The sequence below is a fragment of the Podarcis cretensis genome (genome assembly GCF_951804945.1).
Source record: "Podarcis cretensis genome assembly, chromosome: 2".
In the NCBI taxonomy this organism is placed as follows: Eukaryota; Metazoa; Chordata; class Lepidosauria; order Squamata; family Lacertidae; genus Podarcis; species Podarcis cretensis.
In genome coordinates, this window is record NC_137171.1 from 126705124 (window position 1) to 126724656 (window position 19533).

The 19533-nt window shown below is 42.5% G+C and overlaps 1 protein-coding gene across 2 annotated transcripts in view; it reads left to right on the forward strand.

Moving 5' to 3' along the window:
• LOC307208902 (uncharacterized protein) overlaps nt 1-15491 on the forward strand; it is a 52864-nt gene extending 37373 nt beyond the window's left edge. Inside the window, exons 3-4 of one of the 2 annotated variants that reach the window (XM_079963929.1) lie at nt 695-1481; nt 4062-4371. In XM_079963929.1, the coding sequence (XP_079820055.1) occupies nt 771-1481; nt 4062-4337 (987 nt within the window). In that variant the 5' untranslated portion in view covers nt 695-770 and the 3' untranslated portion in view covers nt 4338-4371. Of the gene's footprint in view, nt 1-694; nt 1482-4061; nt 4372-15079 lie in introns of those variants that run through there. The other variant, XR_013835262.1, reaches the window with a different exon arrangement.
• Nucleotides 15492-19533: the final 4042 nt, after the last annotated feature.

Consider the following 19533-nt stretch of genomic DNA (forward strand, 5'->3'; position numbering starts at 1 on the left):
GATAAGCCAGGGTCAGGAGGCAGGTGCGAGACCCGGTGGCATATAATTATTATAAATCATAATTGGGGTGGGTGTCTCAATCTGGCCTTCCCAGCAGTCAGGCTCCAGCTGCTTTCCTTCTGCATCTCCAGCTCTCTCCATTCAATAATGCAAGGCTGAGAGATGGAGGTCCAACCCCTAGAACATTCTCCAACTGAGCACTCCTTCAACCGACCACAAGAACCAAGCCTTGTCACTAGACTTATATATGGGTCTCCCAAAATGGTCAGTATGGACTTCCTGAGGCCAAAGGGAATGTGCAGGTGATGAATAAAGAAGGGGGACAAAATGTGGCCCCAAGGGGTGGAGGATTATAGTGCAGCGGATGAATTTTAGAACTTCATGATGAATTTAGGATCCTGATTAATATTGGCCAGGTTCATGGAACATAGAGCTGCTCCCTTTCCTGTGAGAAACCACTTTTTATAAAACGTAAACCCCATAGTTCAACCGTATTCTAAGATAATGCTGCTTCATTAATGCTTAATTAAGGGTTAGGAAAGGTTGATGATGCATTATTACCATTATTTAACATTATTTCATCTGTCTTTCCTAAAAATTTGGAACATATGGAGGACAGGAAAGAAGGTACGAGACTTCAAAATAAGAGCAGGTGCTAATTGATGTGTGTAATATTCCTTTGTTCTCTTCCTAGGTTTCCTTTCCCCCCGCTCCTCCTGTTGAATGAAGACAATGGAGAAGGCAGTCAAAATTCTGGAGGGCAATGTCCAATGGGAATAACGAAGAAACCATATAAATTCATGGAATGTAAAAAGAGAGAGGAGAAACAATTTGAAAGTATGGAGTGTGGGAAGAGTTTCACTGACAGTGGAACACTTGGAAAACAGCAACGGACTCACACAGGAGAGAAACCGTTTAAATGCATGGAGTGTGGAAAAAGCTTTGGTTGGAGTTCAAACCTTCGTATACATAAACACACTCACACGGGGGAGAAACCATATAAATGTAAGGAGTGTGGAAAGAGCTTCAGTCAGACTGGACACCTTAGAAACCATCAACGAACCCACACAGGGGAAAAACCTTATAAATGTATGGAGTGTGGAAAGTGCTTCACTGATAGTGGAACATTTAGAAAACATCAACAGACACACACGGGCGAGAAACCATTCAAATGCATGGATTGTGTAAAGAGCTTCAGTCACAGTAGAAACCTTAGAATCCATCAACGGATTCACACAGGGGAGAAACCATTTAAATGTTTGGAGTGTGGAAAGAGCTTCACCGATAGTGGAACATTTAGAAAACATCAACGGACTCACACAGGGGAAAAACCATTTGAATGTATGGATTGTGGAAAGAGATTCCGTCACAGTGAAACACTAAGAAAACATCAATGGACCCACACAGGGGAGAAACCATTTAAATGCATGGAATGCGGAAAGAGCTTTATTGATGGTACAGCACTTAGTATCCATCATCAAACTCACACAGGGGAAAAACCATTTGAATGTATCTCTTGGAAATTTATGAAGGGAAATTTAAAAGAAATGGGAGTGGGTCGGGGTTTTGAGAATGGGATTGATGCAATATATTCAGAACAAAAGGCTAAATTGATAGTAAACAATGTGGTTACTGAAGAGTTTAAAATTGAAAAAGGAACACGACAAGGCTGCCCGATTTCCCCTTTGTTATTTATATCAGTTCTGGAGGTGCTCTTGAATATGATTAGAGGGGATCGGTTGGTGGAAGGGATTCAGGTCGGAGCGAAACAATATAAACTTAAAGCTTTTGCAGATGACCTAGTTTTGACTCTGCAGGAGCCAGAATCTAGTACAAAAAGAGTATTACAACTGATTCAAGATTTTGGTCCGGTGGCAGGATTTAAACTAAATAAACAGAAAACCAAGGTGTTGGGGAAAAATCTGACAGATGTAGAGTCGGCACAGTTTCAGAGAGAAACGGAACTAACTGTGGTTAAAAAAGTAAAGTACCTAGGGGTAAACATATCAGCAAAAAATCTGAGTCTATTTAAGGATAATTACGAAAAATGTTGGTCTGAAATTAAGAGAGATTTGGATAGTTGGACAAAATTGAAGCTTTCTTTGTTAGGCCGAATCGCTGCTGTTAAGATGAATGTATTGCCAAAGATGTTATTTTTGTTTCAAACATTGCAGATTGTGGACAAGACAGAGTGTTTCCGGAAGTGGCAGAGAGATATATCTAGATTTGTCTGGCAGGGCAAAAAGCCCAGAATTAAATTCAAGATACTAACTGATGCGAAAGAAAGAGGGGGCTTTGCCCTGCCAGACCTAAAGTTGTATTATGAAGCCGCAGCCTTTTGCTGGCTAAAAGACTGGCTACTTCTTGAGGACACTGACGTATTGGACTTGGAAGGGTTTAACAATGCCTTTGGTTGGCATGCATATCTATGGTACGATAAGGTTAAGATTAATAAGGTCTTTAAGAACCATATTGTCAGGAAAGCAGTTTTTAAAGTCTGGACAAAATACAAAGACTTATTGGAAAACAAAACTCCGAGGTGGCTTTCACCTCTGGAAGCTAAGGCCCGAAAAAGACTCAATATGGAGGCCAATTGGCCAAAATATTGGGAAATATTAGAAAAAGACGGAGACAATTGGAAATTGCAGAGTTTGGAGAAAATGAAGGATAAAGTGCGAGACTGGTTACATTACGCTCAGATTAAAGAAGTTTTTAAAAATGACAAAAAGCTAGGGTTCCAGGTGGAGAAATCGAAGTTGGAAACAGAATTGTTAGAACCAAAAACTAAGGTTTTATCAAGAATGTATAACTTGCTGCTGAAATGGAATACACAAGACGAAATGGTTAAATCGGTTATGATAAAGTGGGCTCAGGATATTGGGCATAATATTATGTTTGAGGACTGGGAAAGGTTGTGGACCACTGGGCTGAACTTCACTGCATGTAATGCTTTGAAGGAAAATGTAATGAAAATGATATACAGATGGTACATGACCCCAGTTAAACTTGCCAAAATATACCATTTGTCTGATAATAAATGTTGGAAATGTAAAGAACACGAAGGAACATTCTTTCACCTCTGGTGGACTTGCCCTAGAGTGAAGGCCTTCTGGGAAATGATTTATAATGAGTTGAAAAAGGTATTTAAGTATACCTTCACTAAGAAACCAGAGGCCTTCCTTCTGGGCATTGTCGGCCAGAAGGTGTTAAAGAAGGACCGAACATTTTTTATGTATGCAACAACGGCAGCAAGGATACTCATTGCCAAGAGTTGGAAAACTCAAGATCTACCCACACTGGAAGAGTGGCAGATGCAGCTGATGGACTATATGCAACTGGCCGAGATGACGGGCAGAATCCGAGACCTGGGAGAAGAGAGGGTTGAAGAAGACTGGAAGAAATTTAAGATATATCTACAAAAGTATTGTAATTTGGTTGAAGACTAAGAAGGATGCTAGATCATAAATAATTGCCTATCACTGAATTAGATTTGAAATTGACGATAAGTGAGATTGAGGGAAATATAAAATTTGTGGAGAATAGATCAAATTAATTGAACAAAATTTAAGAATATAAACAAGATGATAAATTGCTGGGAAAAATTTATAACGATGTAAGTGGGAGTGGGAGACGTGAGGGAGTCCAAAGAAGTTCTGAAAAATATGTTATGACCCATGTTATATTGTTTATTATTTTTGTATTTGGTATTTTAAAAAAAAATCTTAATAAATATTTATAAAAAAAAAAATGAATGTATGGATTGTGGAAAAAGCTTCACTTGTAGTGGAACACTTAGATTCCATCAACGGACTCACACAGGGGAAAAACCATTTGAATGTATGGAATGTGGAAAGAGCTTCACTTCTAATGGAGCAGTAAGAAGACATCAATGGACTCACTCAAGGGAAAAACCATTAAAATGCATGGAATGTGGAAAGAGTTTTATTGAGAGGAGAGATCTGAGAACCCATCATCGAACTCACACTGGGGAGAAACCATTTAAATGCACCGAGTGCGGAAAGAGCTTCAGTCGCAGTGGAACACTTAGAAAACATCAGTGGACTCACACAGGGGAGAAACCATTTAAATGTAAGGAGTGTGGAAAGGGCTTCACCAATGCTGGAGCCGTTAAAAGACATCAACGGACTCACACAGGGGAGAAACCATTTAAATGTAAGGAGTGTGGAAAGGGCTTCACCAATGCTGGAGCCGTTAGAAGACATCAACGGACTCACACAGGGGAGAAACCATTTAAATGTAAGGAGTGTGGAAAGGGCTTCACCAATGCTGGAAATGTTAGAAGACATCAACGGACTCACACGGGAGAAACCATTTAAATGTATGGAGAGTTGAAAGAGTTTCTTTCAGAGTGGAACGCTAATTTCACACACAGGAAACTTAGACGACATCAACAGACTCACTCGGGGACAAGCAAATAAATGTATGGAGTGTGGAAAGAGCGTCAATAGAAGTGGAAACCTTAGCAAACACCAGCGAACTCAAAAAGGGAAAACCACTTACGTATATGGAGCGTACATAGAGCTTCAGTCCTGATGTTCTTAGAAACCATCAATGGACTCGCAAGGAGGAAAAGCTTTAAGAGTTGAAACCCTGTGGGAGTCATAAAGCCAATGCAGAGGCTTGTAAATACGGCAGGGTGCCCCCTGACATTCCTCTGGGCAATGATTACCTTATATGGTAAAGGGGTAATAAAAGCTTGACCGGATGAGGTAACATGAGATTGGCAAACGGCCATGCGGCTGGACAGAACAAAGGACAATAAAAAGTTACCGGAGAGGAAAAGAAGTCTGAACGAGCTGCTCTCTCATATTATGGAAATATTACTGGCTTTCTGCGTCTTTATTTTACCCTAAACAAATGCCACTTGTGATGGCTGGCTCCAACAAAACCCTACAATCCACAAACTGAAAAATTTAGTATTTATCAAAATTTTATACTGTATTCCTGGTGTTTCCCCTCTGCTAGAGTAATCATGAAATATCTCTTTGCCATTTGTTAAAGAAGCTGTATTATTTATTATTGGTATCATTTAGAATATAAACAGTATCTTAGGTAAAACATTTCTCTTTATGGTTGAAATCCTTTGTAAAAGTGATAGTTTCATCCTCCCCTCTATTTCCAAATGTTTTTAACATTTTTTGATACTCTAACGTAATTGGAATATGTTGTAATTCAGTGTTTTTCAAATAAGCCCTTATTTAGTCTCCATCTATACCATGAACTCTTTTCACCCCTCATTATCATCCATTTTGAGTTTTGATCTGATATAGTTCTTGGCTGGATCTCTACAGTCTTTAATCCTGTAGGCAGTTCCTTCAATATCCAGATCATGTTTCTTCTTCCCGCAGAATCCTTTGAATCAGAAGAACATGTTTACTCTTGTTCTAATGGGGGTCTGAATCTCCAAGCATCTGGGTTGGCAAACTAAGGCCTGTGGGCCGGATCAGGCGCGATTGCCTTCTAGATCCGGCCTGCGGACGGTCAGGGAATCACCGCATGGATTGCCAGCACGCACGTTCTTTCCCTCTCCCTCACCCGGCGGCGCTTTTCTCCTCAGGGACGAGCAATCTTGTCCCACACCAGGTGCCATCAATGGGGGGAGTCGGCTCACCCGCCTGCCTGCCTCGGAAGGGTGGCGCTGGGAAGGGGGTGTGACGCTGGCTGCCGGCTGCTGCTGAGTTTTCCTCCTGCTCCTCCTCCCTCTCCCTCAGTCCACCCTTCCTTCCTTTTCTGCGCACCTTCTCCGTGCCGCTTCCTCATGCGCTTTCTTCGTCACCCCCTCCCTCCTTCATTCCTCCCATGGCGTTCAGGCGGTTTGTTTCAGCGGCCGCAGCTGCCACTTGCGGGTTGGGAAGCAGCAGCAGTTGGTGGGTAAATGCTCTGGCAATGCCCCCGTTCCCCTGCCTCCGTCCGTGGCTCCGCCGGGGCTTCTGCTTCTGTCTTCACCGGCCAACGCAGCCTCCAACCTGCCCTGGCACCTGGCTGGAGAAGCCCAACTGGGGCTATTGGGACGACAACTGGGACAGCTAAAGAAATACATCTTCAGATATTTCTTAGTCCTTATACGCATTGGATTTGCGATATAATGTCAGCTCAAATATTAGGAAACAGCACATTACTGCTTTTAACACTCGATTGGGAGCCGCCCAGAGTGGTTAGATAGAATCATAGAATCATAGAGTTGGAAGAGACCACAAGGGCCATCGAGTCCAACTCCCTGCCAAGCAGGAAACACCATCAGAGCACTCCTGACATATGGTTGTCAAGCCTCTGCTTAAAGACCTCCAAAGAAGGAGACTCCACCACAGTCCTTGGCAGCAAATTCCACTGTTGAACAGCTCTTACTGTCAGGAAATTCTTCCTAATGTTTAGGTGGAATCTTTTTTCTTGTAGTTTGGAACCATTGCTCCGTGTCCGCTTCTCTGGAGCAGCAGAAAACAACCTTTCTCCCTCCTCTATGTGACATCCTTTTATATATTTGAACATGGCTATCATATCACCCCTTAACCTCCTCTTCTCCAGGCTAAACATGCCCAGCTCCCTTAGCCGTTCCTCATAAGGCATCGTTTCCAGGCCTTTGACCATTTTGGTTAGACTTCGCCTGTTCTCCAGGAATTCTCAAAGATGACTGCCAGTGGTTCTGAGATCACATCTGCCAGTTCTTTTAATACTCTTGGATGCAGTTCATCTGGCCCTGGAGACTTGAATACATCTAAACTAGCCAAGTATTTTTGTACTATCTCCTTAGTTATTCTGGGCTGTGTTTCCTCTGCTGAATCATTTGCTCCAAATTCTTCAGGTCGTGCATTGTTTTCTTTCTCGGAGAAGACTGAGGCAAAGAAGGCATTGAGGAGTTCAGCCCTTTCTGTGTCCCCTGTTTGCATTTCACCATCTTCTCCTCTGAGTGACCCCACAGTTTCTTTGTTCTTCCTTTTGCTACAAACATACCCATAAAAGCCTTTTTTGTTGCTTTTAATCTCTCTAGCATGCCTGAGTTCATTCTGTGCTTTAGCTTTTCTGACTTTGTGTCTACACGTGCTGGCTATTTGTTTGAATTCCTCTTTGGTGGATTCCCCCCTTTTCCATTTTTTGTACACATCCTTTTTTAATTTTAACTCAGTTAAAAGTTCTTTAGATAGCCACCCTGGCTTCTTTAGGCACCTTCCATGTTTCCGTCTCATTGGTATTGCCTGAAGTGCTTTTACTATCTCCCTCTTAACAAACTCCCAGCCATCATGAACTCCCTTTCCTTTTAGTATTACTGTCCATGGGATCTCACCCAGCACTTCTCTAAGTTTTATAAAGTCGGCTTTCTTAAAGTCAAGAAATAGAGTCCTAGTATGCTTGGCTGCTCCTTTCCGCTGTATAGTAAACTTCAGAAGAGCATGATCACTCGCGCCTAATGATCCTTCCACTTCTACCCCACTAACCAGTGGGGAAACTCAGCCAGATGCGCTTGGAATAAATTATTATTATTATTATTATTATTACTACTACTACTACTACTATTACTACTACTACTATTATAGGTCTGTGGTGCTCAGTGCTTAGGCATAGTAAATATTAGGATTTAATTAGAACTTGTGTGTTATAATGGAGATATGTTATAAGGTAGTCTCGGTGTATTTTAGAAAGGGAGTTATGTAAAGAGTTATTTGTGTTTGATCCGTGTTTCTGGGTAAATACTGTGCGTCAGACTGAGAATGTCATCAGGAAGGTCTAGGAAAGGGTCACCTGCTTCTGAGCATCAGAAATGAGCATGGAAAGAGTTAATATCATTAACCTACCCGAATCGGCCCCCACCCTTTGTAACAAGCAGCTGTAGTTCTTTTGGGATTTAATATCAGCTCATGAAAAGTTGGGCACATGACCCAGAAAGCTGCCTGGAGATATGCACCACACGCCATAGTCGAATTCAGCTGGACTTGCCATGGGAACGCAGAAGGGGCAAGCAAGGAAGGGGGAGACGGCCAAAGAAACCTGCTCTACCACAAGTGCCCCCCCTGCCAATTCCGTAACATAAGCAAAGCCCAAGTTCAAACACCAGCCCCTATTTAAAAGAGGCAATTGAAGAAGAGACAAATTTGGAAGTGGATGGAAAGAACATTTATAACCCAACTGAAATCAGAAGCTGTTTCCAAAGATACTTTAAACAATTGTACGCACAAGGGCCACAAAAAGACTCTGATATAGAAATTTTTTTGGAGAAAAATGGATTGAAGGAAATCGCAAGTGAGGGTAAAGTACTTTTGAATCAGAAAATAACAGAACATGAAATAGAGAGTGCCATTCAAAGTATGCAACTGGGCAAATCTCCGGGGCCTGATGGACTGACTTCCAAATATTATAAAGCTTTAAAGGAATGGATACTACAACCTTTGAAGGAAGTTTGTAACGAGATTCTTGAGGGGGGAAAGGCACCTGATACGTGGAAAGAGGCCTACATCACGCTTATACCGAAGACAGAGACTGAGAAGACACAACTTAAGAACTACCGCCCAATTTCTTTACTAAATGTGGATTACAAAATCTTTGCTGACATTTTAGCTAGAAGATTGAAAAAGGTATTGATGGGGGAGATCCATAGGGACCAAGCAGGCTTTCTCCCAAGAAGACATTTATCAGATAATGTAAGGAATATAATAGACATTTTGGAGGTGCTAGAAGTTAATATAAATACAAAAGCTGTTTTGATATTTGTGGACGCGGAGAAAGCCTTTGACAATATTTCTTGGACCTTTATGAAGAAGAATCTCCATGGTATGGGGGTAGGCCAAGGGTTTGAAAACGGTATAAGCGCAATATATTCTGAACAAAAGGCTAAACTTATAGTGAACAATGTGATTACGGAAGAACTTAAAATTGAGAAAGGGACACGTCAGGGGTGCCCAATCTCCCCGTTACTTTTTATTTCGGTCCTGGAGGTTTTGCTAAACATGATAAGAAAAGACCAGTTGGTTAAAGGGGTTCAGGTCGGAGCGAAACAATATAAATTGAGAGCTTTTGCAGATGATTTGGTACTTACATTACAAGAGCCAGAATCTAGTACTAAAAGAGTCTTGGAACTGATGCAAGAATTTGGTCAAATGGCAGGGTTTAAATTGAATAAAATAAAAACTAAGGTATTAGAAAAAAACTTAACAGACATTGAGAAAGAGAAGTTTCAGAATGAGACAGGTTTAACTGTGGTTAAGAGTGTAAAATATTTGGGGATCAATGTGACAGCTAAAAATATGAACTTATTTAAAGATAATTATAAGAAATGTTGGAAACAAGTGAAAAAAGACTTAGAAATTTGGTGAAACTTGAAGCTTTCCTTGTCTGGTCGAATAGCAGTTATAAAGATGAATGTATTGCCTAGAATGTTGTTTTTGTTCCAAACATTGCAAATTGTGGACAAGATGGACTGTTTCAAGGGTTGGCAGCAAGACATTTCTAAATTTATCTGGCAGGGCAAAAAACCCAGGATTAAATTTAAGATTTTAACTGACGCAAAGGAAAGAGGGGGATTTGCCCTGCCGGATTTGAAACTTTATTATGAATCAGCAGCTTTCTGCTGGTTAAAGGACTGGCTGCTTCTCGAGAACACAGACATTTTGGATTTGGAAGGATTTAACAATTTCTTTGGGTGGCATGCATATTTGTGGTATGACAAGGTTAAGGTGCATAAAGGTTTTAAAAACCATATTGTCAGGAAAGCATTATATAATGTCTGGATTAAATATAAAGATTTGCTGGAGAACAAAACTCCAAGGTGGCTGTCACCAATGGAGGCAAAAGCTTTGAAAAAACTTAATATGGAGGCTAAATGGCCAAAATATTGTGAAATTTTAGAACAGGAGGGTGATAAGTGGAAACTGCAGAGTTTTGAGAATCTAAAAGATAAAGTACGAGACTGGCTTCACTATTATCAAATATTGGAGGTCTTTAAGTTGGACAGGAAAATTGGCTTTCAGGTGGAAAAATCAAAACTGGAAACAGAGCTGTTAGAATCCAATACTAAGAATTTGTCAAAAATGTATAACTTGCTGTTGAAATGGAATACACAGGACGAAACAGTTAAATCAGCTATGATTAAGTGGGCTCAATATATTGGTCATAACATTATGTTTGCTGACTGGGAAAGTTTGTGGACCACCGGTATGAAATTCACGGCATGCAATGCCTTGAGAGAGAATATTATGAAAATGATCTATAGGTGGTACTTGACCCCAGTCAAGCTTGCAAAAATTTACCACTTACCAGATAACAAATGTTGGAAATGTAAAGAAAATGAAGGTACATTTTTTCACCTCTGGTGGACATGCCCAAGGATTAAGGCTTTCTGGGAAATGATATATAATGAAATGAAAAAGGTATTTAAATATACCTTTTTGAAGAAACCAGAGGCCTTTCTCCTGGGCATGGTAAGCCATGTGGTGTTAAAGAAGGATAGAACTTTTTTTATGTATGCTACCACAGCAGCAAGGATTCTTATCGCAAAGTATTGGAAGACATCAGATCTACCCACTCTGGAAGAATGGCAGATAAAGATGACAGAATATATGGGACTGGCAGAGATGACCGGCAGAATCCGAGACCAGGACAAAGAGACAGTGGAAGAAGATTGGAAGAAGTTTAAAGACTATTAATGAAGGTTAAAAAGATATGGGTTTAAAAATTAGTGGATTGCAGGGGCACTGATTAAGGAAAAAGAATAGAATTAATAAAAACTATGGGAAATGTGGGAATGGATTTGCTGATAAGATAAATGAGATTAGAATACAGAAGGGGGAGGGGTGAGGAGGTCGGTGAAATTAGGTTCAGAAAATATGGTTTGAACTTATACTTGTTTTTGATGTGTTTGTTTGATTGTGTATGTTTCTATTGTCTTTTGTGTTTATATGTGTTTATGTGTGTTTATTCAAAACTTTAATAAATATTATCTTAAAAAAAAAAAAAGAGGCCCCCGTAATGACGACACTGGACTGCCCTTTACGGTTGCCGTAAGTTACGCTTCCAAGTCCCAAAAGCTTGCAGCAGCTCCGGTCTATTTTGCAGGGCTGTTGTAACGGGGACACCCTATGCCCAGGGCAGCCCAAAGTGATGTATTACCAATTGTTGTTGTTGTTGTTGTCGTTTTCCACGGTGAGACTCCAAGGTCTTCTGTGTCATCTTTCCTGTGCAGTGGATGCTTGGGTTGCGAACGTGATCCATGCGGGAGGCACATTCACAACCCGCAGTGCCATGTCTGTGCATGTGCGGGTTGCAATTCAGTGCTTCTGCACATGCGCAAAGCGTGATTTAGTGGTTCTGCACATGCGCGAGTGCCGAAACCCGGAATTAACCTGTTCTGATACTTCCAGATTCCGTGCGGTGCCCAACCCGAAAACACAACTCGAAGCGTCTGTAACCCGAGGTATGCCTGTATTTTGGAAGGCAGCGAGAAGGCTGTTCTCAGGGCCTGCTCCACCATGAGGGAAACTGAGGCAGCCCCCTCAGGCAGCAGATGCAAGGAGGGGACGGAGCTGAGTCCCATTTGGCCAGCCCTGATTTAACCCTCTATCCCAGGCATAGGCACCTTAAGGCCCGTGGGCCGGAAGTTTGGAAAAACTTTTAAAAGTATAGGAACTCACATTAGGTAGTCAAAAAATAGTAATTTAAACAAAATGCTTATAAAAATAAGATAATTACTTAACATTTAGCTTTTTTTACACATTATATCCACATAAGTCAATATATAAGTATATAAAGTATAAAGAGATGTGCCCTTTGGGAAATTTGGTTTTGGCAACCGCAAAACAACATCCTTGAAATCAACACTTGCAATAGGGAAGACAAACATACAAGATTCTGGTTTTTTCCTGAGATATGACACTTGTTTAGAGATTATTGTACACTAAGCGGGGCACTTTTATACATATCAATGCGTCCCATGTCTTAGTGTATCAAAGTGCCCCAACGGACATTTTCAAAAATCTAACAATTGTTAATAAAGCCTCTGAACTTATTTGAAAATCACCTGTAATCCTGATTACTGAGTGGAATAACTTACCTTTGGTATTTTTAAATCTTAACTAAATGACGTAAAAAAGTGTTGGAACACTTTTACATTTCACATAATTTTTAGTTGGTCGTGCTACAAACACACCTACTCTCTTCAAATGCCAACGGCTAACTGGCGGCCAGCGCAGTCGCAACTGTTCTACTCACACATGTATAGGCACATTTGGGTGATGTCGCGACAGGAATATCTCTTGATATTGAAATATTGTTGGTGTCAGGGGCTCAGGAGCAGAGACACGGGAGAGAGGAAACGGAGAGCAAAGGGGAAGAATCTGAGGGCAGCGTAGGGGAGTATGACAGTGGCCCGAGAGATTCCATGAGCTTCTCCAGCGATTCAGAAGATTCCCAGAGGGGGGTGCCAATGGCCAGGGCAAGGGAGGTCCCAGGGGGGACACACCAGGAGCAAGGGGCCAGCGGGGACTCCCAAAGCAGCAGCAGGAGATCAGGACCAGTTTCCCCACCAGAGCGGAGTGGGGGGGAAGAGTCCCATGCATCAGGGCCAGCGTCTCCTCCAGTAGGGAGAGAAGATGAGTCAGGGCTGGCCACGCCTCTATCGCAGAGTGAGGGAACGGAGGAGAAGTCAGGTCCAGCTAGCTCCCCCGAAGGGGGGAGCAGTGACAGAAGCAGTGTAACGGTCAGGAGAAAGGTTGCCAAGTTCAAATGTACAGGCGCGCGGGACAGCAGAGGACCCGGATGGGGAGCCAGGTCCTAAAGCCCGCTGGAGGCTGGGGGAAGACTCAGGGGACTCAGCGTCAGAAGAGTCTAGAAAGGGCAAGACCCCAGCGGACAGGCGGACCCAGAGGAGGAAAGAGCAAAGGAAGAGGTGGAGCAAGGCTAGAGTCTTAAACTGGTGTCTGGGGGGAGGAGATTCAGACGGAGCTTCAGCGGTCTAGAGTTTAAGACGTAGAGCTGCGCGCCGCGGCTTTGAAATCAAAACTGAACTTCAATAAAGACTTTTGTATATAAAAGGAACCGGCGTTGGTCCTTTGTGAGCTGGGACCTCGGACAGCCTTGACAGTTGGTGTGTCAATGTCCCCTTGCGTCAATGTGCCCCACCTCCCCCATTCCGCATTTTCAGAGGAGGTGGAAGAAGGGGAAAGTGTGTCCCACCAGATAAGACTCCCATCCTCCCTGGCCATGGGCCATCCTTGCTTGGGCAGGTGGTACTTTGAGTCCAACCACATCTGAAGGGCCAGAGGTGCCTCAACTCAGCATAGAAGGTTCCTCTAGGGCTCAGTGTTACTTGGGAGTTGGTGGAACTGGATCCTAAGGGTTCTTGAGACATTTCCAAGGGATTGTGATTGGTATCCAGACCCTAACACTATAAATCCAAGGTGTCCCCACTGAGCAGTTTATCAACCCTGCTGGCCGCTGGGGAAGACCTTCTGAAGGAAATGGTTTGTCCCCAAAGTAATTCCTTCTTTCCTCCGCTGCTGCTGCCCACACTAAAGGAAAGTCTGGATGAAGTCCCAGGGATGTCTGGCTCCTATGTCCAGTTGATAATCTAGAAAAAGGTGTGGCTAAGATTCTGAGTCACAATCATGGCTGAGAAATACAGCCAGGGAATATGAAACTGATTTTAAGATTGGATTCTTTACACATTATTATTATTATTATTATTATTATTATTATTATTATTATTATTATTATATTACATTCAGGAGGACACACCACGGGTTTCATCTTCTTTCTATTCTTTCCCACAATCAGTGTTATTTATTAATGCGTGGCGTAGCTAATTGGTATATGACCCCAATTAGCCGTAACTTAAACGAACTGGAGCCTGGCACACTTCCCTCTAGCTGCGCCTCTTTGCTGCTCCGATCCTCCGTTCGTCACGATTGCAGAGTAAAACACAGCGTGCTGTCGCTCCTCGGTGTTTAGAAGATCAAACACACCCAGACATTAGTGTGTCTATTTGTCAGTCTTTATTCAAGCAGTAAAACAATAAAACAGAACTCTTCTGACTTTCCCTGGACTCCGAGCGCTCATGGTTGCTTCCGTCTCTCTCGAAAGCAGAGACAAACAGGCAGTGGAATCAAACCACTCCCTCTAGTCATGCCTCAGGAATAGAGAGACGTCACCCAGAACTCTTTAACCCTGTGAGTTCTGAAACCATTCACATTATTCACCTTTAATACTCACCTTTTTCAGTGTCACACATATTTTTATCTTGTGATCTTCAGATGAAGAGATGTATAACAGTTTAATAAATAATTCCCAGTTGGAGCAGAGCTAGAATATCCAGAAGCCCTTGGCCACCCAGGGCAAAGGAGGAAGAACAGTGAGAGAGGCCTGGACAGGGAATCTCCGCTAAGATAAGCCAGTGTCAGGAGGTAGGTGCGAGACCTGATGGCATATAATTATTATAAATCATAATTGGGGTGGGTGTCTCAATCTGGCCTTCCCAGCGGTCAGGCTCCAGCTGCTTTCCTTCTGCATCTCCAGCTCTCTCCATTCAAGAATGCAAGGCTGAGAGATGGAGGTCCAGCCCCAAGAACATTCTCCAACTGAGCACTCCTTCAACCAACCACAAGCACCAAGCCCTGTCGCTAAACTTATATATGGGTCTCCCAACATGGTCACTATGCACCTCCTGAGGCCAAAGGGAATATGCAGGTGATGAATAAAGATCTAGAGGTCGAAGGGGACAAAATGTGGCCCAAGGGGTGGAGGATTATAGTGCAGCGGATGAAGAACTTCATGATGAACTTAGGACCCTGATAAATATTGGCCAGGTTCATGGAACATAGAACAGCTCCCGTTCCTGTGAGAAACCACTTTTTATAAAACGTAAACCCCACAGTTGAACCGTATTCTAAGATAATGCTGCTTCATTAATGCTTAATTAAGGGTTAGGAAAGGCTGATGATGCATTACCATTATTTAACATTATTTCATCTGTCTTTCCTAACAATTTGGAACATATGGAGGGCAGGAAAGAATGTACGGGACGTCAAAATAAGAGCAGGTGATAATTGATGTGTGTAATATTCCTTTGTTCTCTTCCTAGGTTTCCTTTCCCCCTGCTCCTCCCTGTTGAAAGAAGACAATGGAGAAGGCAGTCAAAATTCTGGAGGGCCATGTCCAATGGGAATAACGAAGAAACCATATAAATTCATGGAATGTGAAAAAAGAGAGGAGAAACAATTTGAAAGTATGGAGTGTGGGAAGAGTGGAACACTTGGAAAACATCAACAGACTCACACAGGAGAGAAACCATTTAAATGCATGGAGTGTGGAAAAATCTTTGGTTGGAGTTCAAACCTTCGTATACATAAACACACTCACACGGGGGAGAAACCATATAAATGTAAGGAGTATGGAAAGAGTTTCAGTCAGATTGGACACCTTAGAAATCATCAACGAACCCACACAGGGGAAAAACCATATAAATGTATGGAGTGTGGAAAGAGCTTCACTGATAGTGGTGTTGGTTTCTGCTCTCTTCACTGTGCAGCGAAGTGCTTGTCACGAGACAGGTGTTTACATTCCAGTCAGAGTTGCTGTTGGGTTTTCTCACGGGAAAGGAGACTGGATGTGACGTACACTGGTTTCCTGTTTTTCACTGTTCACACCAGTGTTTCTCTCCGTGCTTTAGAGGAGAGAGAATGCTTTCTCTGCTCCGGCAGAGGCAAGATGTTTTTCTGTAATCTACCAGCTTTGAAAATGTAAATAAAGCAATATAGAGTATGTGCACGTATTCCTCATCATTCCGCTGTGCACGGGACACTGCTAAAATCAACAAGTGGAACATTTAGAAAACATCAACAGACACACACGGGCGAGAAACCATTCAAATGCATGGAATGTGTAAAGAGCTTCAGTCAGAGTGGATACCTTAGAATCCATCAACGGATTCACACAGGGGAGAAACCATTTAAATGTTTGGAGTGTGGAAAGAGTTTCAGTACAAATAGAGGACTGAATATTCATCATAAAACTCACACTGGGGAACAACCATTTAAATGTCTGCTGTGTGATAAGAGCTTCATTGAGAGTAGAAAACTTAGAATCCATCATCGAACTCACACAGGGGAAAAACCATATAAATGTATGGATTGTGGAAAGAGATTCAGTCACAGTTAAACACTGAGAAAACATCAACGGACTCACACAGGGGAGAAACCATTTAAATGCATGGAGTGTGGAAAGAGCTTTATTGAGAGGAGAGATCTGAGAACCCATCATCAAACTCACACTGGGGAGAAACCATTTAAATGCATGGAATGTGGAAAGAGCTTTAGTGATGGTACAGCACTTAGTATCCATCATCAAACTCACACAGGGGAGAAACCATTTAAATGTAAGGAGTGCAGAAAGGGCTTCACCAATGCTGGAAATGTTAGAAGACATCAACGGACTCACACAGGAGAAACCATTTAAATGTATGGAGAGTTGAAAGAGTTTCTTTCAGAGTGGAACCCTAATTTCACACACAGGAAACTTAGACGACATCAACAGACTCACTCGGGGACAAGCAAATAAATGTATGGAGTGTGGAAAGACCGTCAATAGAAGTGGAAACCTTAGCAAACACCAGCGAACTCAAAAAGGGAAAACCACTTACGTATATGGAGCGTACATAGAGCTTCAGTCCTGATGTTCTTAGAAACCATCAATGGACTCGCAAGGAGGAAAAGCTTTAAGAGTTGAAACCCTACAATCCACAAACTGAAAAATCTGAAATGACGAGGGCCTGCTCGCCATAAGAAATAAATCAGTCTCACACCAATGATGGTTTCAAAGGGCCTAGCCAGCAGCAACTGAGCTGAACAGAGCTGATCAGGCCTGAACATGCTCAAACTGCTGCGGCCAAGCATTTTATTTTTTCTCAGAACATTGTATCAACTCAACAGCAAAAGACAACACCATATATGGAAAATCACCCCACCATCAGGCCATGCTGTATAAGCCAATCACAGGCCAGCATGGGGTGTCCACGCGCTGATCATGCTTAACTAAAGCCTAAAGTACGAGATTGGTTACATTATCATCAGATATATGAGGCATTTAAACAGGACAGGAAAATAGGCTTCCAGAAGGAGAGGTCTAAACTAGAAACAGAATTGTTAGAACCCAATACTAAGAATTTGTCAAGAATGTATAATTTGCTGCTAAAATGGAATACACAGGATGAAACGGTGAAATCAGCTATGATTAAATGGGCACAAGACATTGGTCATGACATTATGTTTGCAGACTGGGAGCAGTTATGGACCACCGGTGTTAAATTTATGGCATGTAATGCCTTAAAAGAAAACTTAATGAAAATGATTTATAGGTGGTACATGACCCCAGCCAAGCTTGCAAAAATTTATCATTTGCCCAATAATAATTGCTGGAAGTGTAATGAGACTGAAGGTACTTTCTATCACCTTTGGTGGACCTGCCCGAGGATCAAAGCCTTTTGGGAAATGATCTATAATGAAATTAAGAAAGTCCTTAAGTGGCCTTTCTTCTGGGCATGGTCGGCCAATTGGTGTCAAGGAAGGATAGGACGTTTTTTATGTACGCTACTACAGCAGCAAGAATTCTCCTCGCAAAGTATTGGAAGACACAAGAACTACCTACTCTGGAAGAATGGCAGATGAAGGTGATTGAATATATGGGACTGGCAGAGATGACCGGCAGAATTTGTGACCAAGGGAAAGAGACAGTGGAAGAAGATTGGAAGAAATTCAAGATATATCTTAAAAATTATTGCAAAATTGAGGAGTGTTAGATGTCAGGGAATAAGAAATAGAGAATTGCAGCTGTAACTAATAAGTTAAAGAAAAAGGAACGTAATGAAAGTGAATTAAATAATTAATTATTGGAGAATTGCTAAAAAAAAGGTTAAAATTAAGGATGCAGCAAAAGGGAGGTATGGGGAAGTCGGAGAAACAAGGGGTATGAAAACAGGATTATGAAATTATACATGTTTATATGTTTTTGTTTGTGTATATGAGTGTGTTGTTTGTTGTTTGTTTTTATTTGTGTTGGAAAATCAATAAAAATTATTTTTTTAAAAAAAAATCATGCTTAACACAGCCTGCCCTACCAAAAGGTCAGGCTGCAGTACATTTCCACCCATGCGCCCATTTTCCCTATAGGTAAACCAACCATATTCCCACACTGAAATGATTTGAATGGAAGGAGTGTGGGAAGTGTTTCAATTGCTTTATATATATATATATAGATAATTTTATTAATACAGTGGTATATTTATTATTGGTATCATTTAGAATAAAAACAGTATCGTAGGTAAAACATTTCTCTTTATGGTTGAAATCCTTCGTAAAAGTGAAAGTTTCATCCTCCCCTATATTTCCAAATGTTTTTAACATTTTTTGATACTCTTATGTAATTGGAATATGTTGTAATTCAGTGTTTTTCAAATAAACCCTTATTTAGTCCCCATCTATACCATGAACTCTTTTCACCCCTCACTATCATCCATTTTGAGTTTTGATCTGATATAGTTCTTGGCTGGATCTCTACAGTCTTTAATCCTGTAGGCGGTTCCTTCAATATCCAGATCATGTTTCTTCTTCCCGCAGAATCCTTTGAATCAGAAGAACATGTTTACTCTTGTTCTAATGGGGGTCAGAATCTCCAAGCATCTGGGTTGGCAAACTAAGGCCTGTGGGCCGGATCAGGCGCGATTGCCTTCTAGATCCGGCCTGCGGACGGTCCGGGAATCGCCGCATGGATTGCCAGCACGCACGTTCTTTCCCTCTCCCTCACCCGGCGGCGCTTTTCTCCTCAGGGACGAGCAATCTTGTCCCACACCGGGTGCCATCAACGGGGGGAGTCGGCTCACCCGCCTGCCTGCCTCGGAAGGGTGGCGCTGGGAAGGGGGTGTGACGCTGGCTGCCGGCTGCTGCTGAGTTTTCCTCCTGCTCCTCCTCCCTCTCCCTCAGTCCACCCTTCCTTCCTTTTCTGCGCACCTTCTCCGTGCCGCTTCCTCATGCGCTTTCTTCGTCACCCCCTCCCTCCTTCATTCCTCCCATGGCGTTCAGGCGGTTTGTTTCAGCGGCCGCAGCTGCCGCTTGCGGGTTGGGAAGCAGCAGCAGTTGGTGGGTAAATGCTCTGGCAATGCCCCCGTTCCCCTGTCTCCGTCCATGGCTCCGCCGGGGCTTCTGCTTCTGTCTTCACCGGCCAACGCAGCCTCCAACCTGCCCTGGCACCTGGCTGGAGAAGCCCAACTGGGGCTATTGGGACGACAACTGGGACAGGTAAAGAAATACATCTTTAGGCCGCTTTGTGGGTGGGTGGGCGAAAATCGCTCATCTCCCCCCCCCCCGAAATATAGTCCGGCCCCCAACAAGGTCTGAGGGACCGTGGACTGGCCCCCTCCTGAAAAAGTTTGCTGATTTCTGTCATAAACCTCAGACATACTTTCCTCCAGTAGTTGGAAGAAATCTCATGCGAAAAGTGGATCTGAAAGTCCCAGTCCCAAATCTTAATCCTGCCACCCTAAGA